The sequence below is a fragment of the Nicotiana tabacum genome, chromosome 9 (assembly GCF_000715075.1).
Source record: "Nicotiana tabacum cultivar K326 chromosome 9, ASM71507v2, whole genome shotgun sequence".
Taxonomy (NCBI): Eukaryota; Viridiplantae; Streptophyta; class Magnoliopsida; order Solanales; family Solanaceae; genus Nicotiana; species Nicotiana tabacum.
In genome coordinates this window covers 94,589,604-94,616,736 of record NC_134088.1, presented here as the reverse complement: position 1 = coordinate 94,616,736, position 27,133 = coordinate 94,589,604, and the positions used below count along the sequence as shown (strand labels likewise).

The window sequence follows — 27,133 nt, the reverse complement described above, 5'->3', positions numbered from 1 at the left end:
TTCAAGTCAGGAACATATCTAACATCGGTGAGAGTTCTCACCACACCATCGTGCATTTTGATTCGGATTGTACCTTCTCCAATAACTTTGCAGGCAGCATTGTTGCCCATCAAGATAACTCCACCTCCAATAGATTCATATGTGGTAAATAAATCCCGACTAGGACACATATGATAAGAACAACCCGAATCTAAAATCTACTCATTGTTCGATTTGAAACTATTATTAGTTGCTAAAAAAATAGTTCCCTCAGTCTCATCAGCAGCTACTCTTGCTTCGGCAGTGTTAGTATTTTTGTGCTCATTTTTGTTTTCTGTATGCTTTTCTTTATTTTTCAATTTAAAGCATTCAGAAATAATGTGACCTTTCTTATGACAATATTTGCACATGACATTTCTGTATCTGGATTTTGACCTTGATTTAGGTTTCTCACTACTTGAATCTTTCTTATTGGATCTACCTCTTATGAATAAGCATTCCCCTTGGTTCCCACTAGTTTTCCCAGTAATATCTCTATCTATTTGTTCTTTTGATTTCAAAATAGATTTGATATCTTTATAAGAGATATTACCCTTTCTATAAAGCATAGGATCTCTTATATGTTTAAACGACTGGGGTAAGGAAACAAGCAATAACACAGCTTGATCCCCATCTTTGATTTCAGCATCTATGTTACTTAAATCCATAAGAAGAGAATCAAAAGTATCAAGATGTATAAGTATAAAGGTACTTTCAGCCATACGAAAAGTGTAGAGTTTTTGCTTTAGGTAAAGCCTATTTTATACTGTTCTTTTCATATATAGGGTTTTAAGCTTTTCTCATATGCCTTTGGCTGAGCTTTCTGCTGCAACTTCACGCAAAATCCCATTTGAAAGATTTAAAATAATACTTGCTTTTGCCTTTTTGTCTATGACGGCAAACTCCTCGTCCGTCATTTTATCCGGCATCTTCTCCTTTCCTTGCAGTGCCAAATCTAGGCCATCCTGAATTAGGATAGCTTTCATCTTTAATTGCCACATTCCGAAGTTTGCACTTCGGTCAAATTTCTCAACGTAAGACTTTGTTAGAGTCATTTTAGCTTTTTAAACTAACCCGGTTAGATCTGGCTCTGATACCAATTTGTTAGGATCGGAAAATCGGGTAGTGCGAAATTTAGCCAAACAACGTTATAATGATAATAACAAAGACAATGCAAGTTGATAATAACGACAATTAAAGAAGATAAATAAGACACAAATTTAACGTGGTTCGGTCAAGGTGACCTACATCCACAAGCGGAGAGAAGTAATTTCACTATACCAACAAGAGTACAAAAGAGAGTACAAAATTAGAGTAAATACTCTAATTACCAAATACTCCAAGAGAATAATCTCACAAGATCACTCCAAAGAAAGGGTTCACACAAGTGTTTCCCAACACTCACTCTCTTACAAAATACTCTATAATGAAATAAAGGAGGAGAAAGAAAGGCAAGAGTGAAAAGCTCTTGAATTTGTGTGTTTACAAATGAGGAGAAACACCTCTATTTATAGCAAGAAATCCTTGGCCTAATAATGGATATTATATCATGGCAAATGTCATGATCCACAAATTTGTTATTATGTCGTGGCAAATGTCATGAACCACAAAATTGTTATAATGGATATTATGTCATGGCAAATGTCATGAAAATTTGGCCATATTACAAAGCTCAAAAGAGAAAATAATAGATTACAAATGGAAAGCTTTGCATGAATCCATGTGAACGCATAACGAGATTATGGTTAATTTAAAGATGTCTTAAAAAGTGGTAAAAATCATACCTCGAACCAGAGTTAAAAACCAGTTACCCTTCCTATTCAATTATGGTTAATTAAAAAATTAAACAAAAAGAACAATAGTTGTTCAAGCTAAAAATTTAGAATGGACTTAGATGTACGTAACCTAACCCTTAATTTTACGCATTCGATACAAGTGACAACTGACAAGACATAGTTTTTTCCATGTTAACAAATCTGTATTTAATAAGTACATTTTCGACAACATGATTTGTTCAATATGTAAAATCCAAAACTAAGGGGTTTAAATGAAAAATAATATCAAGTTAAGGGGTTGTCGATATAAACGTTGGCGAAGTTCAATACTCAACTTTGCGTCATACTAGCTTTTATGGTATAAAATTTGTTTTTTGATTTCTATACCAATAAACCTACAACTTACCCATCTTAAAGTTTCCTTACAATTTACTTTATATTTCCACGTTAGTTCTATTTGGGTAAAAAGTTGCATGATATGTGCTTGATATAGAAATTCTTGTTCATTCAACTTGTTACAATGAGGAACAATCAAAATTCAATTTTCTATCATCAACATTTGAAGAATTTGTAAAACGAAGGCTTAATTACTAGGAAGAAAACGCGAGTTTCAAGCGTGCTATTTGTACATCATGTGCTTTTATAATTTTGAATTTAAGAAAATGACCTTCTTAGATCTCTTATATGTAAAAGACAGATCTCTTACGTGTAAAAGTAAATCTCACATGTATAAAAAAAAAAATAGAATCATTAAACTAAAAATAAGTTTCTAAAGAGTCAAAAAATCAATTGACCGGTTTCAAGCGAACATATATTATGCCAAAGATATCATCATCAATACCATTAAACTATAAAAATTGGCAATCGCAATATGTGATTAGCCATTAAGTGGCCAAAAAATATATATATTGACATCCAATCATCAATCAACAGGTACTAGTGATGAATGGCAAATTGAATTAACTGAAAACTATTTATACAAATTCGTGACTACAATTTCTTCCAATACTTTCAAATAACGACTAAGAATATGTGTGGAGGCAGTGGTACCATTCTCAGATGTTGTTAGGTCATAGTTCTGTGAACAGAAGCAGAATTGTCGCACATGCCACAAGAAGTAACGATTTGGAACTCAAATACCTCCCTCGTAGTATAGAGTCCTGACAAAACAAAAAACAAATCAATATATAATGATAGAGAAAAATAAAGTTAAAAACTTGTACTTTTAGCTTTCAACTTTTCCTACTAATTTGATAACCAGAATTTATGTTTGAGTTTGGTTAAATAATTAGAACAACCATATTGACATAAAGGTAACAATTATTTTGGCTGACCGCCAAAGAGTACAGCGGGATAAATGAGATTCCTCCACTCTTAATGATCAGACATCTCAGACTCGAATTTTTAGAATGGAGAAACTCCTTTTAGGGAGCGTTATCCCTTTATTTAGCCCTATGTGACGCAACTCCAATGAGTCGCGCCAGTTGCTTCGGATACCAATACATAAAGAAAAAATAATAATTACATTTTGAAAGTGACAATGGATTAATCATGTAAAGAAAACATACCTTTGAGGATGCAGAAGAAGGCACAAGTCCTTTAAATCCAATATCATAAGCAATACTTCCATCATGATTGAACAATCCAAAATTTCTCTCAGAGGTTGGCCCAGGTTTCAAATTTTCATTAAACAATGCAAACACATAACCTTTGACCACCATTTTTGGCCTATAAGGTGTACCTTTCTTCAACATCAACCTTTTATGCAAATTAAAATTATAAGTTTTGGCATTCTTAACATTTGCACCCGCTTCATTGTCATCCCCTTTGGACGCCCAACCTGTCTCGGACACTATTACCGGCATTTTCTTGTACCCAAGTTTCTCTAAGGCAACATAAGATGCATCAACCATAGCATCAAACATGTTGTCATAATGCAAGTTTGTCTTTGGATCATCAATTCCAGCATTTGGTTGGAATAGTGCATAGTTAACATTAATTGTAATAGGATCAAATTTGTAGGCCAAAAATGGATATGCATTAATGTAAAAAGGTGATCCAATTTGGTTAAAAAAGTGCAAAAGTGGTCCTAAATATGGCATGAGACTTTCTTTAAATGCACCAGCTGAAGGTGGATAAGTGCTGTTAAAAACTGCCTCAGAATGTGGGCTTGAAACTTCAATTAAATCTGCTAAATGCAACCTTTTTAGTGCACGGTACACATTTTTACAAGCAGGGACTAGAGCTTCTGATATTTCTATATCACCACCTAGTATCTCATTTCCAATCGCGATACCTCGGATTGAGGTATCGGGAAGGAACGGTTGAACGTTCAATTTTATCCATTCCAGAGCTAGAGCTTCGTTCACGCTTATATCTTTAAGTAATTCATTGGGAAGACATACGTTGATTTCGATCCCTGAACCTTTGAAAGCGTTCAGAACTCTGTGATCTGCGTCGTAGATTCTGATGTTCTTGATCTTGTTTGTCCTGAGAAGTTTTACGACGTCTTCGGGTGATGGGATATTGTCTGATACTCTTCCATAGTTTACCCCATATGTGCCTGTGAATGCATGTGCTATTGAAGCTGTCCAACAACAAGAAGAAAGAAATTAACTCAACAACATATTAAAGTTACAATAACAGTAAGTCAGATTATGCCTCAACCGCAATAAGTTAGGTGTCAACTATATATAAATTGATCATGTTTTAAACTCATTTCAAACCAATATTATATTATTCATCCAAAAATATAAAATAAAAAGTACTAAAAGTTATGTTGGCTCTGTCCGAATTTATGTGATGCAGTTCAAATTTCAAGAGTCAAACGTTTTTTCTTACCATAAACTGTTAGCTATCACTAATTAAAGAACTAACAACATGCAAGAACCAAGCTAAAATAACAAAACGTCTTAATTAAATAAAACCCATGACGAACTCAAGAGTATAGACCTACCATTAAAGAGAAGAATGAACCAAAGGAAGATGAAGGAAGAAGAGGCCATAATCTTGAAAGGATTAACAATAATTAGTGAAGAAGAAATACATTCCATTGGTAGAATATAGATGCTTAATGGCTAATATTAATTGTCCATTTGATAGGTTTGTAGTATTAGTAGTAACATAGAATTGGCAGCAAAATTGGGCAACCTCTTTAGTATTTGGGATACAATGCTTCCTCTTAGGGCCATGACATAGCTCATACACAAAACCAAACAAAGATTCCAAACCTTAGGTTAAAGACGAATTGTCATGGCAAGGCAACTTATGGTTTCTTTGGTATACAACCATGTTTGGTTCTTTTTAAGAATTTATTCCTAACTTTTGTGATCAATCTTTCCTTATACCTGGGGTGGGCCCTTCTACTATCAATGTTTTTTGTTCAATTTTTTTTTTTTTTTTTAAATTTGGAAAGTTTTTTGCTTCTAAAAGATTATTATAAGTAGAACTAATTAGAATCCATCAAAAAGGTTGTCTTTCACAATCTGGTCGCTGTGACTGCTAGAATAGCTATTGTAATATGTCGTTTAATGCTTGTCTTTCAACATAGAGAAGCTGTATTAACAAAAAAACAATTTTATAACAGTAACGTTTGAGCTAATTTATCTATACCTGGACTATTTTGTCGAATACTTGCTATCTTCCACCAGTGCAAAACTTGAGCAAATAAGAAAAATCACCCTACTTTGAAATGTGAACTCCAGTAGTTTTTCACCTATTTCATTCGATGCGAAAATATGTAAATTTATCCTCAAACTTTTGTGCAAGATCAAAATGTGTCCCCATTTTAACTGCTAGATCAAAACATACTTAAGAAAAGAAAACCAGAAAACTAATTAAATGAAGCAAATGCCACACACCAGTTCCTCCTTTTCAGTGTAGCATGAACTGTTGTTAGAGGAAACTACTACGTTTAAGTAAAGATTGTTTAACATAATAGTCATAACCTCGAGCTCTCATTAATTACACAACTGGAACAAAAAAAAGAGTGTTTGTACATGCTTTTCTTAAGTTGAGGTAAATATGCACTAAGATTTATTGGTTGAAGACCGATCCTTATAGCACAATGAGTTTTCTGTGCACATGACCTCCTGCAGAACCTACTTCTCCATCGTGATCGTGAAAAATAAGGGTCAAAATACCAACCAAACTTAGCACTGAACCGACGAGGAGCTTGTCATAGCGTTCCACCCAGTGAAACTTGAGTTGACTTGCACCGTAAAATGATAGAGCCACCAGTGAGGTCATCACAGTTATGGTGCTGCAAGTGAAGTATCAACTTACATTAAGTATCAGGAAATTTGGATTAATCAAAAATGTCCCGCACTGGGATGGTAGTCCGCAAATCTAATGAGAGTTTAAATGGCCATTTTGATAAAGGAGCTACAGATAAGAAAAACATAGATATCAATAAATTCAACCAGCGTGAACGGGCTTTCATTGTAAGAAAGGGAAAATTTAGAAGTATACTGTATATCAAGTTATCAACCACCGGAGGTACTAAATTTCTATGTTGCTCGGACTTTCCGAAATGGTCGGGGGTGCGTGTCGGATCCTCCAAAAGTAGTGTATTTTCGGAGGGATCCGACACGGGTTCAGCAACATTTTGAAAAGTTCGCGCAATATAGCTAAATTTCACGATGGCAGCCTGGAGCAGTAATTCCATTACTAAAATTCTCACAGAGGTACTTTCTGAAAGTTTAGCAGTTTACAGCGGACTGGTCCAAACGGATTTTGGATGAAGGTTGAAGGAATGAAAAACTAAAACACTAGCATCCTCGTATTTAAGGTGAAGCACAGCTCCCCTCATGATAAGGAATAACATACAGTCACCACTTCTCACAGTCCACAAAACATCAAGCACTAGTCAATGGTAGGTCATGTTGCTCGGACTCTTCGAAAATGTTGCCGGTTGTGTGTCGGATCCTCCAAAAATAGTACAAATTTGAGGATCCGACACGGGTGCGGCGGCATTTTGGAGAGTCTACGTAACATAGATGGCAGTCACTGAAATAAGCACTTTTTATTGATAACTGTGGTCTTCTCTGGATTCTTGACAGAGGGAAACCCCATGATCGACCGAAGCAAGGGTGGCATAGATAAAGGATCAAGCTAAAGGGACATACCACCATCTAAACCCACTACTTCCTCCCACCCCCTTATTCCATATCCTTTTCTTTTCTCTAATAAGATCAAGTTATTTTGCTTCTACTCTTTCTCCAGAGTAACCTTACATTTTTCCAAAAGAAAAAGCAACAAAAAGAGTATGTAATCCACCTATATGCAAAGTTTAGTAGTAGAAATTTAGAAACAAGAGTACCTGAATAACAGAACTATGATGGCAAGCACCATCATGGATTTTGAGTTTCCAACAGCAAGAAAAACAGGGAGAGTGGTTGCACAAGGAGACAACGCAGGAACAAGGATAAGCCCTGCTACGGCCATTTTCTCCATAGGTTGATTGTGTGAGTGGCAGTGACCGCCCTTTCCGCGAAGAAACAAGATTACATAACTACCACCAAGAACAATAAGCAAAAGAGAAGCCAGTTTGTGCACTGTTTCCTCGCCAGCAATTGTGTTTGTTATTGTTACTGCCGTTATGCCAAGAATTGAAGTGGATATTACATGTAATACTGCTCCAAATGCAGCTGTGCACAAGAGCAGTCAAATAAGTATCACATGCATGAATCAAAATCCAGGTACTTTAAACGAATTATAGTGCTTTTGAGGTACTCCCTCCATCGCAAAGAATACTTGACTTTAGTGTCTAATTGACTAATCTTGTGTTGATTTCTGAAAAAAAAAAAAATTTCTTTTTTTTTTTGGAAAAACTAACATATTTGAAATACATAAAAGTAGTACGAAGCCAAATTTTTTAAGTTACAATTTTCAAGAAAAATATCTGACAAAATTGTGTCCAAAGAAGACGTTGCATGACTTTCGGAATACTAACTAGGTTAAATAATCAAACAGCTAGGACGAAAGGAGTATAAAACTCTTGAATCACTCCAAATCTTTTAGTATTAGAGAAAATATGCACTTTCAGTTGTGCAACTCAAATTTATCATCTCCATAAATTCAATAACTTCAAAAAAAATAAGACAAGGATCTAAAACCTATGTTGCTCGGATACCGGTGTGGTCACCCGACACAAGTGCGGATCTAGAAGTCAGATTTGTCATAACCTAAATCTCAGGGTTCAAGGATATGGATAGGCATGTGGATAGGGGTGTTAAGACAACCAACCAATAAATGCGTATTACGACATATATAAGTATATATTTTGACAATTAACTGAAGTTATTAAGTTAAAACTAGTATAAGTAAATTCTTTGAAAACACTTACTTTATCCGTAAGTTATCTCGTACAATAACAAGTGTTCTAGTACTTTATGTGTGACATAAACCCAAAGTCAAACCAAAACCCCAATGAACCTATACGTCTTGGCCATAGGTGTGGTCAAAGCATTCAAGTTAGGTCGAACAAATCCAATGCGGATCACACATCCACACACAAATCCTGTCAGATCGACAGGGGTGCAACAAGGATCTTGAAGGTGTTTTTTTTTAATAACGAAAACAAAAGAGTATACTCACACTTAAACCTAGATGCATGACTTTTGGATGAAACTAAAACTACCTGAAAGAAGAAGGATAAAAAGGAGGCAATGTCATATAATACTTCACAGGGAATAGGTTTTAGCAGCAACTTTTTAGCAATCAAGTCATGCATGTTTCTCTGAGCTGCACTAAGTGATGCTCAAGAAGATTTTTTTTAAATTAGGTATCGCCATTGCTATAAGTAGCTGAAGCACACACTTACTACAATTTCTTTTTGATGGCTAATCACATGCATACTACAATTCATAAACTCTAGGGTCAAATAATCGAATAACTGCAGTTGTAGAAGATTTTGTGAATTAAGGAAATGATTCATGCATCTAAACCAGACCGATCAAAACACAAAGCAATTGCTTGTGCATTCACTTTGTATCTTAACTTTGTCTTTCTAAAACAGCTCAGTATTTTCTTTTTGATGGTGGTGTCCGACCCAACTTGTGCGCACCTCGACTATTCCACCGGGCACATGCTACCTCCCACTAGCACAAGTATTGGGTAACTCGTCCCACCAAAGCTTAGACGGATAGGAAGAAATCACCTAGTGTTTTTTTGCCTCCGTTGGGATACCTGAGACCTCATAGTTCTCCTCCCACTACATTGATCATTACGCAACACCCTTGGGTGCTCTCACATATGTGAGTATTGTTAGCATGAATTTAAGTGCAAATGAGAAATGCACCAATATATACTCTACTTTATTTGCCACTATTAGGAGCTGCAAGCATCTAGTTGTCAAAACCCAAATGTATCATGATCTAATTTTACTATTCAGTATAAACTCAAAATTTAATAAGGCTTATCAGCAAATTGTAACTCCTATTAATCTGCCTGTCTCAAGGTTCATGAAGATGTAACCTAAGATTAATAGGGCAAAAGATTGAAGTAAACATCTCTACATCCGATGGAGCTCGAATTGATGAATATACACACACAGAGACTGTCCACTGATTAAACGAGAAGAGCTGATATTGATCATAACAAAGATCATTGAAGCTTAAGACATGAATATATTTGACCCACATAACGTTTTCAACCTAAGAAGCAGCTTAACACTCGAAAAATAAAGAACAATGAAGCTATAATCCACAAGTGATTAGGAACACCAAACAACAATGCAAGAAAAACTTCCAATCTGACTTGCAAAAGATCAAGAAAAGCTGTGGGCACACCTGCTCTAAATCAGTGTTTAAAAAAGCGCTCGTTTCATCGCTTAAAGCGATGAAGCGAGGCGAAGCGTGAAAGGCAGCGCTTCAGCTTGCTGAAGCGACCCAGGTCAGTAAAAGCGACCGCTTCTCTATAAAAAGCGAGAAGCGGGGAAAGCGAAGCGAAGAGAAGAAGCGTCCGCTTCTCTGTATTAAAATACCCAACCCTATTTTATTAAAAACAAGTTTTTTGGATTAAACACTGATCTTCAACAACAGCGACTAGTATTCTTCAACTTCCAACAGCAGCGACTTCTTCATCTACTTCTGATTTCTGAAAGAATCTCAAATCATCAACTAGGGTTGTTCTTCTTCTTCTTCTTCAACTACTAGTTCAAGACTTCAACAGGTATGTTCTGAACTTCTGATTTCCATTCTTCTTCTTCTTCTTCTTCTTCTTATTCTTTTTCTTTCTAAACGACAAAAAGCAGCGAAATGCTGGCGAATTTTTTCCAGAATTTTACTGCCCAATTTTTCCAGTTATTGTCAGAGAATTCCTATGATTTTTTATATCCTTTATAGTTTATTCTTAGTTCTTATTGCCTTTCTTATGTGTTATGTAGTTGTTCTTTTAATGGCGCCAAAAGAAGATAGGAAAGATCCGGCTTGGGCTTACTCTGAAAGAGTTTGCGAGACCAACAAGATGGCAATTAGATGTCTTTTTTGTGACAAGATTTCAAATGGAGGAATCTATCGTCAAAAAGCGCATCTAATCGGCGGTGATCCAAATGTCGCATCTTCTCCTAAAGTTCCGTCGCATGTGAAGGAAGATTTGAAAGCATTCCTTCATAAAAAGAGTATAAAGACTCAACTGATTCATGAACAAGAACTGTATAATCTTGATGACGATGATGAAACAGAAGAAGGTGACGATGCTTCGTCGCTTCCACCAAAATCACAAAAGCGGGGAAGGATGCAACCAATGTCTTCTAGTTGTGGATCTACTGGCAAGACCAAAGGTCCTATGGATTGTTACTTCTCGCAAAAATCTGGAGATAAGGAAGGAAAAGGTGGTAATCCTCAAATTGATGCCAAAACGATTTTGAGGGATCGTGCAATTACAATGTTTGCGCGGTGGATGTATGATGCAGGTCTTCCTTTTAATTGTGTTAATTATACTGACACTTTTTCTGCTTTTATTGAGGCCGTAGGCCAATATGGTCCAGGAATGAAGCCTCCAACATATCATGAAGTTAGAGGGCCATATCTAAAAAAAGAGGTGGCAGAGGTGAACAAAATCGTGGAGGAGCACAAAGTAGAATGGAACAAGTTTGATTGTTCCATTATGATGGATAAGTGGACGGCGAGAAATGGAAAAATGATCATCAATATCTTGGTGAATTCTCCTAAGGGAAGCCTGTTTCTTGAGTCCGTTGATGCAAGCGACTCTTCGACTGATTCAACCAAAATGTACTCTTTGTTCAAGAGTACAATAGACTCTATTGGAGCAGAAAATGTTGTTCAAGTTGTCACGGACAACGCCAGTGAAAATGTTAAAGCTGGCGATTTGATGTCTGCTGGGTACCCGCATATTTATTGGACTCCGTGTGCAGCACATTCCATTAATTTGATCTTTGGTGACATTTTCAAGGAAAGACCCTTTAGTTCAATCTTTAATCAGGCAATTAGAGTGCATTCCTATATTGTTCAAAGGCCTTTGTTATTGAATATGATGAAGAGATTCACTAAACAAAGAAGCTTGGTGAAACCTGCAAAGACAAGATTTGCTACTGCTTTCTTGACTTTACATAGGATGTATGAGCAAAAAAGCAATTTGAAGAAGTTGTTTGTTTCAGATGAGTACACTAACAGTGCCTATGGAAAGGAAGCTCGAGGGAGAGAATCTGCAGATATTATACTTTCTCCTTCATTCTGGAATAATGTGGTTCATGCATTGAAGATTGGTGGTCCTTTAGTTAAAGTGCTTCGTTTGGTGGATGGGGAGCAAAGGCCACCAATGGGCTACCTGTACGAAGCAATGGATAGGGCAAAGGAGGCTATTCAAGTCTCGTTTAGTGATCAAAGAAAATACAAAAGAGTCTTTGAGATCATAGATAAAAGGTGGGATAGTAAGCTTCATAGCCCTTTGCATGCTGTTTTATGACAATGAAGAAAGGATTCTAGGAGATGAACCTTTGTGGAATGGATACTATGAATGTATTGAGAAGTTGATATCTGAAGAATCCGTGCAAGATAAAATAACAGAGCAATTTAGTATTTATAGGAACGCTGAGCAACTTTTTGGAAAAAACATGGCGATTAGACAAAGAAAGACGAAGTCACCAGGTGAGCGAGTGCTTATATGTTGTTTTATAGTTAATAAGTTATTTCTTTATCAATATTATGTTTTGAAAATTTGTTCTACTTCTACAGTTGAATGGTGGAAGCAATATGGCCATTCCACTCTGGATTTACAAAAGTTTTCCATCAAGGTTCTAAGTCTAACATGTAGCTCATCCGGGTGTGAAAGGAATTGGAGCGTGTTTGAACATGTAAGAACTAAGAAGAAAGATTTAGTATATTGAGATAATTAAATTATATCTCAATTGTCCTAAACTTACTAATTACTTATTATTTGCAGATTCATACCAAAAAAAGGAACAAACTAACCTTGAAGCGTCTCAATGATCTAGTATTCATTAAGTACAATAGAACATTGAGGCGTCGTTACAACGCTCGCAATGTAATTGATCCAATTAGTTTGGACAGCATCGATGATGCTAATGAATGGCTAACTGGAGTCCCGGAAGATCATGCAGATGAAGAAGTATTTGAGGAAACTTCTGATTTCACTTGGGGTGATGTTGCGGAGGCGCGTGGAATTGGGGAGAGGATTTATGGTTTGAGAGGGAGTACCTCAACTTCAAGTTCACAGAGGAAGGGAAAAGAGGCAGCTACTTTGTCCCTAGTTGATGAAGAAGAAGTTGAAGAAGATGACGAGCTATATAATAATAATAGTGGAATACAAGAATTTGACAATCTTGTAGAAGAATAGGATGCTCATTTTGTGCTTTAATTGATGCTACTATTTAGTTTTTATATTGAAGTATTGAACATTTGCTTACAATTACATGTGTTGTCTATGCAATATTATTTTTTATTTTTTTTAAAATTTCGCTTCACTTCAAAAAAGCGAGCGCTTCGCTTCTCGCTTCTCGCTTTAAGCGAAATGGGGTTTGTCGCTTTTTCTCGCTTCACGCTCTTCACAACACTGCTCTAAATCAACATGATATTGGAGCAAATTTTCACAATCCATTCCTAGACTTTTTTTTGATGAGGCACAGTCTGTTCCTTTTTTTTTTTTTAATGAGGTAAATAATTTTATTAAAAATGGGAAAAGCTATGGTATACAAGAGGTATACCAAAAAGTAGAGAATCTATATTAAGGCACCGCGCATTCCTAGATTGAAGTTATATAACTTATAGCTATGGTTTGCAACAACAATTAAATCAATTCTCCATTCCTTGATTCAAGTTAAATTTAGTTCTCAAAGCAACTAACCTTTATGTATTTGACTACTTTCACCTTTATACTAGAAAGGTAAACTTTGCAAAGGAGATGAACTTATGCGGACATGATAAGAAACATACATGGAGTATCAAATTCCTATGAAAAAATAGAGAAAGCAGGATAGAATAATTGAATAATGATTCACCCAGTCGGCAAATTGATATATCCCGAGAAAAGGACCTAGCAATCATGTCACCAGAACAAACTGGAAAAATTCATCTTATTTCTCCTTTGCAATGACCATAAATGTCGAATAACAGGTACACTGTCAAATTTTTCGTTTAATTGACATCACGTCATAGGAAAGCTAAAGCTCCATGTGAATGTCTCTTTTTTTATTTTTTGGGGTAAGTGTATCTAAATACCGTAATTCCTATGCCCGCCAAGCATTAGGAAAGAATGGGAATTACATTTCAAGCGCCCCTCCTCCTTTATTTGATGCTACTGGAAAGCAATTATATTTCAAGCCCCCCTCCTCCTTTCTTTGATGCTATTGGAAAGTACATATTTGAAGAGTAGACTTCATTTATTCAAATATCAACATTCTTTTAAGCGAAAAGAAGGTATATTCTCCATTAGTGAGCTCTCTTTTAAGTCTGTCTTCCACCAACAATCAGCGCAAATCACTAATTTTTGCAACAATTTAAGGTGAATAAATCTGAAGCTGCATGATACGGAACAAACACTGCATATCCCTCTTCTACCTAGGACACGAGGCCATCTATAGAATATGTGGAAGATGATACTGATAAAAGAGGCTTTCTATGACTACCTTTAGCTAAATATTCGCCTTCTAGAACATGCTATCACCACATAATACTCATGTTTTCATGGTAATCCCTCTAATGGAGTCTGTTTAAGCGTAAGATGAGTTGCATTTCGTTTTCCTTCTGTTAATTTATCAGTCAGGGCTATATCCTTCTCCCTATAAATTCCCAATTTTCTTTCCTCGACAACTGCACATATTGGATGTTGGGTTACTTTAGAATGATTTAGTAAGCTTAATACATCAGAACTAATATGTATGCTTCAAAGAGGATACCGAAATTTGGAGAGATATGAAACTTCTTTTACTTAGCCCCAAAGGGATCATCTCTAAAAAAAATCAGGTTTGATCCTTTAGTTATACGAAATCATAAGGAGCTTAAATCACTTTCCTGTCCAAAGTTTATAAGCTGGTCAAACTAGCTCATAAGTACTTTCTAGCTTATTTACTCGTTTCGTAAACACCAAAAGTGCGTATAAGCCAAAATCAAGCAAAAGTCAGTCACCACAACTTATGGATTTTCAGCTTAGAAGCACTTTTGGTTTGACCAAACTTTCATTTTATTGTGATCTCCGAAATAATCTTCCTAGAAAAAAAGAACTTCTAACTATTCTTTATTCCATTACCGCTATTCGTCCTTTTCCATGTAAAAATACTTTTAAACTTACATTTTGTTAACAACTTTAAGGATATATCAGTCATTTTAAATAGAAAAAGTGCTTATCAACACCTTTTTACCAAGCATACTTCTTATTATTAGTTTCACCACTTCTATCTAAACATGTAAGTGCTTATTTAAAAAATCAGCTTTAGCACCTAAAAGTGTTTTTCAGCACTTGATGCTTGTCAGCAACTTTAAATCATTTATTTATAAAAGGGAAAAGAGTCAAATATACCCCTCTACTTTCGGATATTGTCTACATTTAACCTCCGTTATACTATTCGGCCAAATTTACCCCTATCGTTATACTATCCGGCCAAATTTACCCCTACCATCAGCAAACTTTTAAAAATTACCCCTTAGTCCGTCAGGTGACCCAGAATCTCCCAAATTATTTTAATTAAGTCACTTATTCTTCTTCATGATCCACTATTTTCGAAATAATTGGCATTTACCTGTTTTCTTAATTGAAAAAAAAATATTAAAATAATACATCGGTTAGTAAACAAAGTATAGTAAATTGAATAATCTAAATTAGGTAGCTTGTCTAAAATTCAAAAGTATTTACAACACCTCATCTTTAATGAATTCGTTGCACCAAAGATATGGAGACTTTGCAAGTATTAGTGATAGAAGTTGAAGTTCCTTGGAGACTTTACATTGTCAAATTTAACTTTGCTTTAATCAAATGCTACATATTGTGCACTCTTAAGTTAGTCGATCGAATTCTAAACTAACCAGATAATAACAAAATATATTCAAATATACATGTACATACATGATGATCAGTTGTATATAATACACAATAAATAGACCCACTAAATTCTACGGTGTGTATATGGTTGAAAAATAAATAAAATTTTAAACTAATTCCAAACTCATTATCACAAGAAAAGAAGTGGGTGCGTTGGTAATTAAAAATTTCCATAAATAATTTGTATAATCTAGTACCTTTAGCATTCACATCAATAGTAATTTCTGGAAATAATGGAGCAAGAAGAACAACAAGTGATTTAAATAAAAGGAAATTGGAGATTTTGAATTACTTAATAGATCAAGGGTAATTTTTAAAAGTTTGGTGATGGTAGGGGTACATTTTGGCCGGATAGTATAACGGCAGGGATAAATTTGGCCGGATAGTATAACAGAGGTTAAATGTAGACAATATCCGAAAGTAAAGGGGTATATTTGGCCCTTTTCCCTTTATAGAATCAGCTTCTAACACTTGATGTTTGTCAGCAACTTTTAATCAACTAACCCGAACGTGCTCCAAGTTTTCTCTCGTCTGCAAGTTTTAAAATCCCAGAACGATGCTCAGGCAAATTTCCAAACCATAAATCACCAAAGTGATCATTCGAAGAGAGTAATGAAATCAGCTAATACAACTTATCCATATAAAATGTCGAGGTGCAAATTCCTCTAGCTTGATTGCTGAAAAGTTCCAAGCTTCCGTGGAAGTAAGTTCAACATGTTGTAATATAATCTCATCTCAGGTGTATCTACATTTTGTGCTTATACAATTCTATCAACAAATCCCACGAAAAAACAAAACTAAAAAAGCAATAGAAACACTCATTGCAAGCATCAAGATACAAGAATCCAACAAATCCACCCATCAAAATCAAAACTTTATCAATTTCTTCTGCATTTACCCATCTAATCCCAAGAACCCAAATCACATATCTTCAAGATCTACAGCAAAAAGTCTAGAAATGTAAAAGCAAAGAAAAAGAAAAAAGAGTAGGTACTAACTGACAAGAAGGGTACGAGAGAGAGTCCATTTCTGAGCTCTGCCAACAATGGAGAAAGGCAACCAATGCGTAGGGATGAATGAATGTAAGAGTGATACGGTGGCAATGCCTCCGATTGTGGAAAGATCTTCTGCGCTGAACCCACTTTCCATTTTCCTAATTCACGACCACCCAACTCTAAATCTTGAATTATTTTCGAGATCCTAAAATTTACCTATATTACTTCTGTGTTAAAGCATTTGTTGTCTGCTTTTGGGAGGAAAATTGTGGGATTTTCTTTTCCGATGAACTGTATCTTTTTCTCACTTGAAATTTGTTGGGTAAATTTTACTTTTTTATGTTTGCATCAAATTAATATACTTTATCAATACTTATCCTCAAGTAATAAGCGATTATTTTTTTATTTTTTTCTTTTGGCACATCTCTTAACAAAATACTAACATATAAAACAAATATTTTGACTAAATTACCATTAATTAAATTTACATATTGTTAACTTAACCCCTTGAAATATGTAAATAAGTATAAATTTTAGAAAAATAAAGTTAATGTCTTTTTGATAATGTAAAAGAACACTTATTTTAGATCAAAATAGAAATATAGAACGGATATATAAAAGAGGGTGTGACTGTATCTTGATCCGAAATCCAAAAATCCAATATTAGTTTGATATAAAAACCAAACTTTTGCTAATCCCTCTTGTACGTACGGAAATTTAACTCCCCTCCTGCATAAGCATACTTTATGAGGAAGAAGTATTAAAGTATGACTCAGTTTCCAATACTTGACACTTTTCAACAATTCTTTGATGGACATCCGCTATAGCAGAAAGATTCGTACAAGCTTATATTATCCTATCTATGATGTTATATATTATTCGGTTATAGTTTATCTCCATATAATTTATGTCTCAGTTCCAAGCTTAAATGAAGTGCGTTATATTATGTATGAATCATTAATTAAACTGTTTCATTTAAGATCATAATATTTATAATGTGAAAATTTATTATAAATTGATTAATTTTACGAATTTTTAACCTAATCTGATACTCCTCCTTTATTTGTACTTGGGATCGGTAATATGAGCAAACTCACATTAGCGGAGTTAAGCATATATCTAATCAAGGGGAAAATATTTAAATGCAACTTTGAAGATTGAAATGTACCGGTATATTTTATAGGACTCAAAGAGAATATGTTAATTTAGAAAATCATTGGGGGTAAAATGCATTTTTCCCAAACTAAAAAATGAGGAAGAGAAAGCTAATGTACAAAAAAAGAGCAGTCTGGTGCACTAAGCCCCTATTATTCGCGAGGGTCCGGGGAAGGGCCGAACCACAAGAGTTTATCGTATGCAGTCTTACCTTGCATTTCTGCAAGAATCTTCAGTTCCTTGAACACGCAAATTTGAGGACCAAAGAGGAAAAGTAATTAACAACAGTCTGGATACATATAGGAGATTTGCAATTCTGGACACTTATTTTATTGACTACTCCTGAGTTCTTGATCGCCCTTTTCGCTTTAGTTTCAATCACTAGCGGTTTTTCTACTTCAATCCTCCTAGTTTCCGCAAGTGTAGGCTAGCTTAATCCAATTTTGAAGACAAGTTAATCTGTGTGAAAGATACTAAAGTCTTTTAGACACAGAGTTATTGCTAACTCTGTTTTATCATTTCTCATAATTTGACGAGTTTGATACAGAGTTTAAGAAGGAAAACTAACCACATATTAGAGTGAATTACTTTAAATGCCCATGTTATTTTATTTAGTACTTATCAATACAATGAAAACTCGACACAAATATAATGGTATCTCTGTATTAAGAAAAGTAAACAATTAAAATCCATTTATATTAAAAAGATTTTTTGCACCATCAGAATTGTTTTGAAAACTAATTTGTACTTTGAAAAGCTCTAGTGATGAATGTCAAACTATGCCAGATCTCCGTAATTGTTTGGACCAATCAATGAATTTCACAAAGGATTAACTTGCACAAGAAACAAAATAGGGAGGGAGACTGCACAAACTAAGAAAATTCTCAAAGTAAGCAGAAAATAAGATTCAATACAACTAAAGCATGCTTTTATTTATAAACATGGAGTTTAAGAACATGCCTGTACGCCAAAGGACACAGAGAAGTGAAAAGGGGCATGGGGGGAGGTAACTGTTCTAAATAGTTCTATGCATCTAAAAAGCTTGCTAATACATACACCATATACAACTGAAACTATTGGTTCTACTGCTAGGAAGAATGAAACCACTGGATATGCAACTGGAGCCATATCTAGAAGGATGCCATGATAGAACAATCCACTAGAAGATGCTGTAGCGCGAAATCCAAGTGTACTAGCTGGGCGAGGAACACGTAATAACATCGGAATCGTGAAATAATAGGCCCGCGGCGCACGGTAATTCTAGTGAAACCAGTGATAGATTAAGATTTACCATCCTTTTCATAAAATCCAATCATGTGATCTGGGAATAGGTCTTCCAAATCAAAGATGTTGTCGTCCTTTATGCTAGCATTAAAATTTGGATATACTCCACCACCACTAGTGCCAGGAATTGACATTAATGGGTTAGAATTAACAGAAAGACCTGCCTCAGGAGCTCCCACAGTGCTCTCAAAACCGTTCTTAGCACCACTGCTAGAAGCTGTACAACCATGGACTCCAATATGATCGGCAATTGATAATGGCAATCTTGTAGTGTTAACGATAGGACCAACTTGAGTGGCTTCAACCAACTGTTTGGTGATTAACTCTTCCATTTCATACTCAACATTATTGACTGGATGAGTGTACATTCCAGCGCCACCAGCAAAAGATGGTTGCCAGCTAAGTGATGGAAATGTCGTAGTGTCAACCCCGTGCCACGCTTCAGAGGTGCCCTGTGTCGGTACAGTGATTAAGTCTTCTACACCTAGCAGGAACTCATCATCCACATTGGGATGTGAACTATTCAACTCACTAACAACAGCAGTACCAAACGGGAAATTCTCATGGTTAACACCGGATGGTCCTCCAATAGCATCAGTCATGCAGTTGGTAACTGGCCCTGGTAAAGGAAACATCCCTGGGTCAAAAGCTTCAGTCACATAGTCAGTGATTGGCCATTGTAATTGCCCTCCACAAGGTCCATTCAACTTCTCAGTTTTTTGTCCTTGTGAAGGTTCAGTAGTAGCAGCATCCACACTAGTGATATCATGAATGCTTCTTCTCCTCTTCGCCTTATTATTGTCTTTTAATCGACTGAAGAATTTCTGCGCATGGCTTGCCACCTGTGTTGGTGTTCTGGATACCACACAGTGCCTAGATATACTCCTCCAATCACCTCTTCCATATTTCTCCAACCCCTGGAGAAACAACCTATGAAAGGAAAGAAAATTGAAAGAAGTTACTAGCCTTGGAATTTAATACCGGAAATAAATTGCAAGAACCTAATACACTCACTCAATTAATGGACACTTCTTATGCATCTTAGATTTTCTACTCAGAGGTCGGTATGATTATACAGACATTTTTAACTTCCATTTATATCCAATGAACACATCTAATAAATTTGATTTACCTAGTTTGGTGTTATTTCAGCAAACATTTATCATTGCTGACGACCCGCAACCTAACCAGAAAACTACAATTTACACTAATAATATGGCACTAGTGGATGTTATTTTGATGTTTATTGAATCATCCCACCTATCTAGAAAGAGATGTTTATAGAATCATCTCCTCACTCACCACATCATTCCTTGTCGCAATTGTCCCTCTCAATTCAACAACAGATGCTCTTTTGGCTTCTCAAATTGTTGTAGGCTATATTTCTCTTATCTTCAGTAAAAATTAAATGGAACAGTATTTTCCAACAGAAAAGCAGAGCTCCTCTGAAATCAGTAGAACGCTCGCTGAAGCAAAGTAGGGTCCAAAAAAATTTTTTTGTTGTTGTAAGCCCATCCTCACCAAGAAAAGAAAGAGATATAAATATTGCATACTAGAAAGTTTTCCCAATACATCAAATTGCTCTAGTTTATTTTACCTAATCATTTATTGCCAGCATCTAATTGGCTCTTCGCATGGTATTCAATAAGGTGCTAAAGAAGAAACTATAAATGGACTAAGCTTGGTGGGCTATACCTATATTGTTCATATCACTTTTCGTCAGCAACAAATATCACAAGTGTTTCCAGCATGAGTTAGATTGAAGCCTTTATAAGTCTGATGTCTATAATAACTTGTCCATATATAGTATGTCACGCATCTGTTTGTGAATAACAAATATACTGATGACGCAATGACTTACGTTACAAAATTGATTTCGAGCTGTACTCCACTCTTCTGTGAAAAAGACAAAACTTACACAAAAAAAAGCATTGCGTTTAATTTTTCTTGAGAAAAAAAAGGCTAAAAGAAAATTGAAGAAATTACTAGCCAAAGCAGATGAGCTCTCTTCCATATTGTCAGATACCAAATTTTCAGAGTGGCATTTTTTCTTTAAAAATTCACACAAGATCCACTTAGATTCGTGCAAGACGTTGCTTAGGACCAACTGTCTATTATACATTTACATATACCACATCCATATATAATTAAAAATGGATTTTAGAGATGATTACATATTAGCACAGTTTTGTCGGCGGTTTTGGTCCAAATTGACGGAATTGTTGTTAATCTCAAAAATAAAGGGAAAGAAAAAGCATTTTGTTGCAAAGAACTTCTTAATCCTTACAGTAAGCGATGATATTTATTCAACCATTAAGAAACACATAATTGTAGAGATTAGATAATCATCAATTTAGCCAGATATTTCAAAGCAAACTAACATGGTAATTACCAAATTTGCAGAAAAAACCTCACCTGTGTTCCTCTGCAGTCCAAGCGACCCCTTTTCGCCGTTCTACCTCTGCTCCAGATAATCTACTTCTGCGGCTGGAACAACCTTGCATTCTCCCGTATTGAGGTAGCGGAACTTTTCCAGCCTCAATATCGTTTATATCATCAACAAGTTTTTTATAATGTTGTAAGATTTCTGGAATAGATTTCCGTGGAACTGCTGCAGCGATCTTCATCAATTGATTGCTATCTCCAGCATAAATGGCTAGGGCAGTCTCAAATGCTCTGTCTTCCTCCTTAGTCCAGGAGGAGCTATTGCATGTCTGGTCAGAGTTCATTTTGTTAGATCTACAGTGATTTTTGATGTGAAAGGGAAAGTTTCTGAAGAGTATTCCCAAAACGGATGACTTCTATATATGACAAAGACCGGCATAAATATTTGTTGCATCTATATATGATTTTCTGTACCCACTGACACTTGGTTAACAGAAAGAATGGCAGCAAGACTCCTACTTTTTTAATCAGCTATTAATTTTAACTACAGTAATGAGAGCAACTCATAAGGGGAACGGGCAGGTGGCACATTAAAACAGAATGACCACAACGACGACTTTGTTTCTAGATGTTAAGTTGTACATCAACGTGGAGTAAAACAACCAAAGTTCACTGAAATATAAGACTTTGATGAGGCTATTGGCTAACTAAGCAGGATTAACACTGTAACATATGACTTTGCGGAAAAAATTTTACTTTTGTGACTGTTGCTCCTGTATTTAGCTACTTTATATTTATTTTAAAAGGCTTTCAACCATTTAACGCAAAAGTAAACAGTAAATGTCTGATTAATGAACTCGCTCTGGGAAGGTAAAATAGAATACGGAAAGAGATTTGTATGATATGGAGCTAAACAGTAAGAGTTTGACAAGATATTTCTATATTTGAAATAGAACCTACAGCTCTCTACCGCATCAGGTCTAAAAAAAGTATATAATTAAGAGATCATCATTTTTTTTACTATTAGGAAGAAGGTTTCATTATGAGATATAACGACAACAAATTGTGCTCAAGCTGAACTACAACTACATCAATGAAGCATATCTTTCTATTCTTGTTAGAGACCAATCAAGAGGATATCTGAAAGAGATCTACAGCCTTTTTGAGAGAAAAAAGAGATCTATTGCTTTGCAGATAGAGGATGTAAATTCTCCGAAATGGTGTACCCACACTTGCTGCTATAGCTCAGATTATATAGTTCAAAAAAAAATTAGAAGATAAATATTTATAACAAGTTTGCACCCATTGACACAAAGGAGCAGCTGGTGGTACTTCACACCCACTAACTTAAATCTTGAATGGGCATTTGTCTTGCACCACATAAAGCAAAAGAAAGCCCAGTTGAACATATGGTATATCAAAAGATTCGACTTTGAAATGTTTTGGCGTGAATTTCAAACCAAATGCAACCACACCATAAAGCACCACTCTAGAGAATCTTGCTATCTTTGCCAGAACAAAGTCCCCGTTTAACAGCTAAAATACTTAAAATTTTGGTTCTTCGGAGAGACAAAATATTTTCAAGTAATTCAAAAGATTTCAAAGTGAATAACTTCCACAAAGTATCTTGTGAAAGAACCATGTTGCAAAAATACCAAAATGGGCATTCATCAAATGGCCACCACATAATGGACAAATTAGAAGCTAACAACTTATAAATGCCTCTCAATTGTAAACAAATCACAGATGACAAGTTTTTAATATGATAAAATGCCGAAAATTCATTCGATTCCCAAGGATCCTTGACCCTCCAAATAAAAAGTGCGGAAAGGATAAATTTAGAGGTCCAGAGTAAGTCCTTAGCAGTTAGAATAGCTCATGTTATCAACAGAAACCAAAAGGCCATTATGTTATGAAGCTGAGAAAACATTAAACTCATGGGGTACATCTAAGGTTTCATTCCCGAATTTTCCTTCTCTAGAGTTCAATTACCAAACATCATACTCAGGCAGGAGTAATAGTCCGATGCTTGATATTACAACTAAAGATATACATTAATACAATTCCCAACAGCCATATGCCATTAAAATATATAATGTTTGATATGCGGTTAAGCTTTAAAATTTTATGGCGACTAAATAATAAGGATATCATGATGTCTAACATATGGAAAAGGAAAAGAATCCTAACCACTTTAAATAGAGGAACATTGAATCAGTCATTAATTCCTCGATCAAAATTGGCAGATAGTTCTTTTTTCTTCTTTTGGTTTTCCCCTTGAAGTACACATGTTTCAGGACTCTAAAAATACTAGCACACTTAGCAGAAAGGCATTAATCACAAAGTACAGCCAATCATATTCATACTTCTGTAACCTCATCCCATACTCTAATTTAGCTTCCGAATGGATTAACTTCAGTAGCAAACCTTAGTCACTAGATACTTAAAGAAGGTACAAAAGCATATATTTATTAAAGAAATTTATCCAAATATACCTGATGATAGATTAGGTGCTTGCAAGCTCCCCCCCCCCCCCCCACACACACACACACACACATATACTAGGATTTTTCAACTGGATTCGACTCGTCAAGTTTCTATCTCTGTCTCTCTCTCGTGATTAGAACTTCTAAAGTTTGTTTGATTTTTTCACTAACATAGAAAGTTTGTTTGATGTATTGGGAAAACTTTCTAGTATACAATATTTATATTTCTCTTTCTTTTCGTGGTGAGGATGGGCTTACAACAACAACAAAAAATCTTTGGACCCTACTTTGCTTCAGCGAGCGTTCTACTGATTTCAGAGGAGCTCTGCTTTTCTGTTGGAAAATACTGTTCCATTTAATTTTTACTGAAGATAAGAGAAATATAGCCTACAACAATTTGAGAAGCCAAAAGAGGATTTGTTGTTGAATTGAGAGGGACAATTGCGACAAGGAATGATGTGGTGCTTGAGGAGATGATTCTATAAACATCTCTTTCTTGATAAGTGGGATGATCCAATAAACATCAAAATAACATCCACTAGTGCCATATTATTAGTGTAAATTGTAATTTCCCGGTTAGGTTGCGGGTCGTCAGTAGTGATAAATGTTTGCTGAAATAACACCAAACTTGGTAATTCAAATTTATTAGATGTGTTCATTGGATATAAATGGAAGTTAAAAATGTATGTATAACCAGTAGAAAATCTAGGATGCATAAAAAGTGTCAGTTAATTGAGCGAGTGTATTAGGTTTAAGCAGATATTGTCTTGCAATTTACTTCCGGAATTAAATTCCAAGGCTAGTAACTTCTTTCAATCTTATTTCCTGTCATAGGTTGTTTCTCCAGGGGTTGGAGAAATATGGAAGAGGTGATTGGAGAAGTATATCTAGGCACTGTGGGGTATCCAGAAAACCAACACAGGTGGCAAGCCATGCGCAGAAGTTCTTCAGTCGATTAAAATACAATAATAAGGCGAAGAAGAGAAGAAGCATTCATGATATCACTAGTATGGATGCTGGTACTACTGAACCTTCACAAGGACAAAAAACTGAAAAGTTGAATGGACCTTGTGGAGGACAATTACAATGGCCAATCACTATGTGATTGAAGCTTTTGAGACAGGGATGTTACCTTTACCAAGGCAGTTGCCAACTGCATGACTGATGCTATTGAAGGACCACCCGGTGTTAACCCTGAGAATTTCCCGTTTGGTACTGCTATTGTTAGTGAGTTGAATAGTTCACTTCCCATTGTGGATGATGAGTTCCTGCTAGGTGTAGAAGACCTAATCACTGTACCGGCACAGGGCACCTCTGAAGCGTGGCGCGGGGTTGACACTAGGACATTTCCATCACTTAGCTGGCAACCATCTTTTGCTGGTGGCGCTGGAATGTACACTCATCCAGTCAATAATGTTGGGTATGAAATGGAAGAGTTAATCACCAAGCAGTTGGTTGAAGCCACTCAAGTTGGTCCTATCGTTAACACTGCAAGATTGCCATTATCAATTGCCGATCATATTGGAGTCCATGATTGTACAGCTTCTAGCAGTGGTGCTAAGAACGATTTTGAGAGCATTGTGGGAGCTCCTGAAGCAGGTCTTTCTGTTGATTCTAACCCATTAATGTCAATTCCTGGCACTAGTGGTGGGGGAGTATATCCAAACTTTAATGCTAGCATAAAGGACGACAACATCTTTGATTTGGAAGACCTATTCCCAGATCACATGATTGGATTTTATGAAAAGGATGGTAAATCTTAATCTATCACTGGTTTCACTAGAATTACCGTGCGCCGCGGGCCTATTATTTCACGATTCCGATGTTATTACGTGTTCCTCGCCCAGCTAGTACACTTGGATTTCGCGCTACAGCATCTTCTAGTGGATTGTTCTATCATGGCATCCTTCTAGATATGGCTCCAGTTGCATATCCAGTGCCTCATTCTTCCTAGCAGTAGAACCAATGGTTTCAGTTGTATATGGTGTATGTATTAGCAAACTTTTTAGATGCATAGAACTATTTAGAACAGTTACCTTCCCCCAACCCCCATGCCCCCTTTCACTTCCTTCCTTTGGTGTACAAGCATGTTCTTAAACTCCATGTTCATTAAAAAAAAGCATGCATATAGTTGAATCTTATTTTCTGCTTACTTTCAAAATTCTTAGTTTGTGCAGTCTCCGTTCCCTATTTTGTTTCTTGTTCAAGTTAATCTTTAGTGAAATTCAATGAAAAGATATATGAACCCAAATTCTAGTTAGACCAAAATTCTTAAAACCACAAAGAGAACAAATCAAAATGCCAAAGGTTCAGAGTACAAAGAAAGCAGAGTAAAGTAACCTTCATAGCAACACAGAATAGAAGGCCTTTTGCTGATATTTTTTGTAGAACTGAGTAGTGGGAAAAGGCAATTTCATCTTCCATTTAGGTTTCTCAAGCTGTGAACAGAGGATGTAGCTCAATTGGGTTTGGAGCGAGGGTTTTAGACTTTTGGCCATTGGTTTTGGAAAATTTCAAGTTTCAACTTTCAAGCAGAGTGAGGAGAGAACTCTAGTGTAAATTGTGGGACGGAGTGATGTTGAGGATTAATTGTCGAATTCAACATTCATCGCGTGGGGATTGTGAACAATTAATTACTTCCATTTTAATTTAAGTGTTTTATTTTCCTTTTAAATCCATTTTAAAATATAAATAAAATGGTTCTTTCTAAATTCTAATATTTTACATGACTTTTTAAGGTACAAAATTTATTTTCTTAAACTTTATACCTAATTAAACTAAAACACTTAAATTAATGAGAGCAAATTCCCTCCCTCTTGATTGAATCGTAGAGATTCAAACAAAGTAAAGAATCTAAATATAAATATTGGGAATAGCATTGTCTGATTCAAGGGGAGATGTCATAGTGTATGTTATTTGATGATGATATAGTACTGATTGATGAGACGTGAGACGATGTTAACAAAAAATTGGAGGTTTGGAGAGAGATCCTAAAGTCTAAAGGTTTCAGGTTGAGCATGACTAAGACAGAATACTTAAAGTGCAAGTTCAGCGACGCAACAAGGGGAGCGGACGTAGACGTGAAGCTTGACTCACAAGTCATCCTAAGAGAGTAAGTTTCAAGTATCTTAGGTCAGTTATCCAAGGGAATGGGGAGATTGACGAGGATGCCACTCACCGTATGGGGCGATGTAACGACTCGGCCGATCGTTTTGAGTAATTACAATCTCGTTCCCCCATTTACTGCTCTATTTATACTTTACAGTTGTTATGTGACTCGTCGCGGTGATTGATTCGGGTCCGATGAAATTTTGGAATAAATTAGAACCCTTAGTTCCAAAGTTTAAAGTTTATGTTGAAATAGTGACTCAGTGTCTACTTATGTGTAAACGACACCGCAATAAAGTTTTGATGATTCTAATAGCTCTGTGTGGTGATTTTGAACTTAGGAGCGTGTCCGAAAAATTATTTGGAGGTCCGTAGTGGAATTGGGCTTGAAATGGTAAAAGTTAAATTTTTG

At 35.7% G+C, this 27,133-nt stretch overlaps 4 protein-coding genes across 5 annotated transcripts; 1 reads left to right on the top strand and 3 right to left on the bottom strand.

Moving 5' to 3' along the window:
* Positions 1 to 2,663: 2,663 nt before the first annotated feature.
* On the bottom strand, positions 2,664 to 5,243 carry LOC107791185 (glucan endo-1,3-beta-glucosidase 14-like). The gene is made up of 3 exons (XM_016613201.2): positions 4,750 to 5,243; positions 3,362 to 4,380; positions 2,664 to 2,953 (listed from the first exon to the last, which is right to left on the bottom strand). The coding sequence occupies exons 1-3, from the start codon at positions 4,844 to 4,846 to the stop codon at positions 2,864 to 2,866; spliced, it is 1,206 nt and encodes a 401-aa protein (XP_016468687.2). The 5' UTR covers positions 4,847 to 5,243; the 3' UTR covers positions 2,664 to 2,863.
* Positions 5,244 to 5,602: 359 nt separating this feature from the next.
* Positions 5,603 to 16,650, bottom strand: LOC107791184 (uncharacterized). The gene is made up of 3 exons (XM_075221872.1): positions 16,307 to 16,650; positions 7,114 to 7,441; positions 5,603 to 6,054 (listed from the first exon to the last, which is right to left on the bottom strand). The coding sequence occupies exons 1-3, from the start codon at positions 16,455 to 16,457 to the stop codon at positions 5,850 to 5,852; spliced, it is 684 nt and encodes a 227-aa protein (XP_075077973.1). The 5' UTR covers positions 16,458 to 16,650; the 3' UTR covers positions 5,603 to 5,849.
* On the top strand, positions 7,463 to 16,300 carry LOC107804768 (uncharacterized). Its single transcript, XM_075221871.1, has 2 exons — positions 7,463 to 12,108; positions 12,198 to 16,300. Exon 1 carries the CDS (start codon positions 10,116 to 10,118, stop codon positions 11,718 to 11,720), a length of 1,605 nt encoding a protein of 534 aa, XP_075077972.1. The 5' UTR covers positions 7,463 to 10,115; the 3' UTR covers positions 11,721 to 12,108; positions 12,198 to 16,300.
* Positions 16,651 to 18,364: 1,714 nt separating the features above from the next.
* Positions 18,365 to 26,221, bottom strand: LOC107790243 (uncharacterized). Of its 2 annotated transcripts, XM_016612178.2 has the most exons (4): positions 25,954 to 26,221; positions 24,746 to 25,563; positions 21,158 to 21,456; positions 18,365 to 19,672 (listed from the first exon to the last, which is right to left on the bottom strand). In XM_016612178.2, exons 2-4 carry the CDS (start codon positions 24,863 to 24,865, stop codon positions 18,739 to 18,741), a joined length of 1,353 nt encoding a protein of 450 aa, XP_016467664.1. In that variant the 5' UTR covers positions 24,866 to 25,563; positions 25,954 to 26,221; the 3' UTR covers positions 18,365 to 18,738. The 2 variants fall into 2 exon arrangements, with proteins under 2 accessions (XP_016467664.1, XP_016467729.1); XM_016612243.2 differs by lacking the exon at positions 24,746 to 25,563.
* Positions 26,222 to 27,133: the final 912 nt, after the last annotated feature.

What these genes read in the sequence shown, in the direction of transcription:
- LOC107791184 (XM_075221872.1), bottom strand. Translation starts at nt 16,457, where the DNA reads ATGGAAAGTGGGTTCAGCGCAGAAGATCTTTCCACAATCGGAGGCATT. An exon ending in CTCTCGTACCCTTCTTGTCA is followed by an intron (nt 7,442 to 16,306) that starts GTTAGTACCTAC and finishes TCTTGTGCACAG; the next exon opens with CTGCATTTGGAGCAGTATTA. An exon ending in ATCATAGTTCTGTTATTCAG is followed by an intron (nt 6,055 to 7,113) that starts GTACTCTTGTTT and finishes CTTCACTTGCAG; the next exon opens with CACCATAACTGTGATGACCT.
- LOC107804768 (XM_075221871.1), top strand. Translation starts at nt 10,116, where the DNA reads ATGATTTTTTATATCCTTTATAGTTTATTCTTAGTTCTTATTGCCTTT.
- LOC107790243 (XM_016612178.2), bottom strand. Translation starts at nt 24,865, where the DNA reads ATGGGAAGTGAACTATTCAACTCACTAACAATAGCAGTACCAAACGGG. An exon ending in TGGCAACTGCCTTGGTAAAG is followed by an intron (nt 21,457 to 24,745) that starts GTAACATCCCTG and finishes AACTCTGACCAG; the next exon opens with ACATGCAATAGCTCCTCCTG. An exon ending in TGGACTGCAGAGGAACACAG is followed by an intron (nt 19,673 to 21,157) that starts GTGAGGTTTTTT and finishes TTCCTTTCATAG; the next exon opens with GTTGTTTCTCCAGGGGTTGG.
- LOC107791185 (XM_016613201.2), bottom strand. Translation starts at nt 4,846, where the DNA reads ATGGAATGTATTTCTTCTTCACTAATTATTGTTAATCCTTTCAAGATT. An exon ending in GTTCATTCTTCTCTTTAATG is followed by an intron (nt 4,381 to 4,749) that starts GTAGGTCTATAC and finishes GTTGTTGGACAG; the next exon opens with CTTCAATAGCACATGCATTC. An exon ending in CTTCTTCTGCATCCTCAAAG is followed by an intron (nt 2,954 to 3,361) that starts GTATGTTTTCTT and finishes TTGTTTTGTCAG; the next exon opens with GACTCTATACTACGAGGGAG.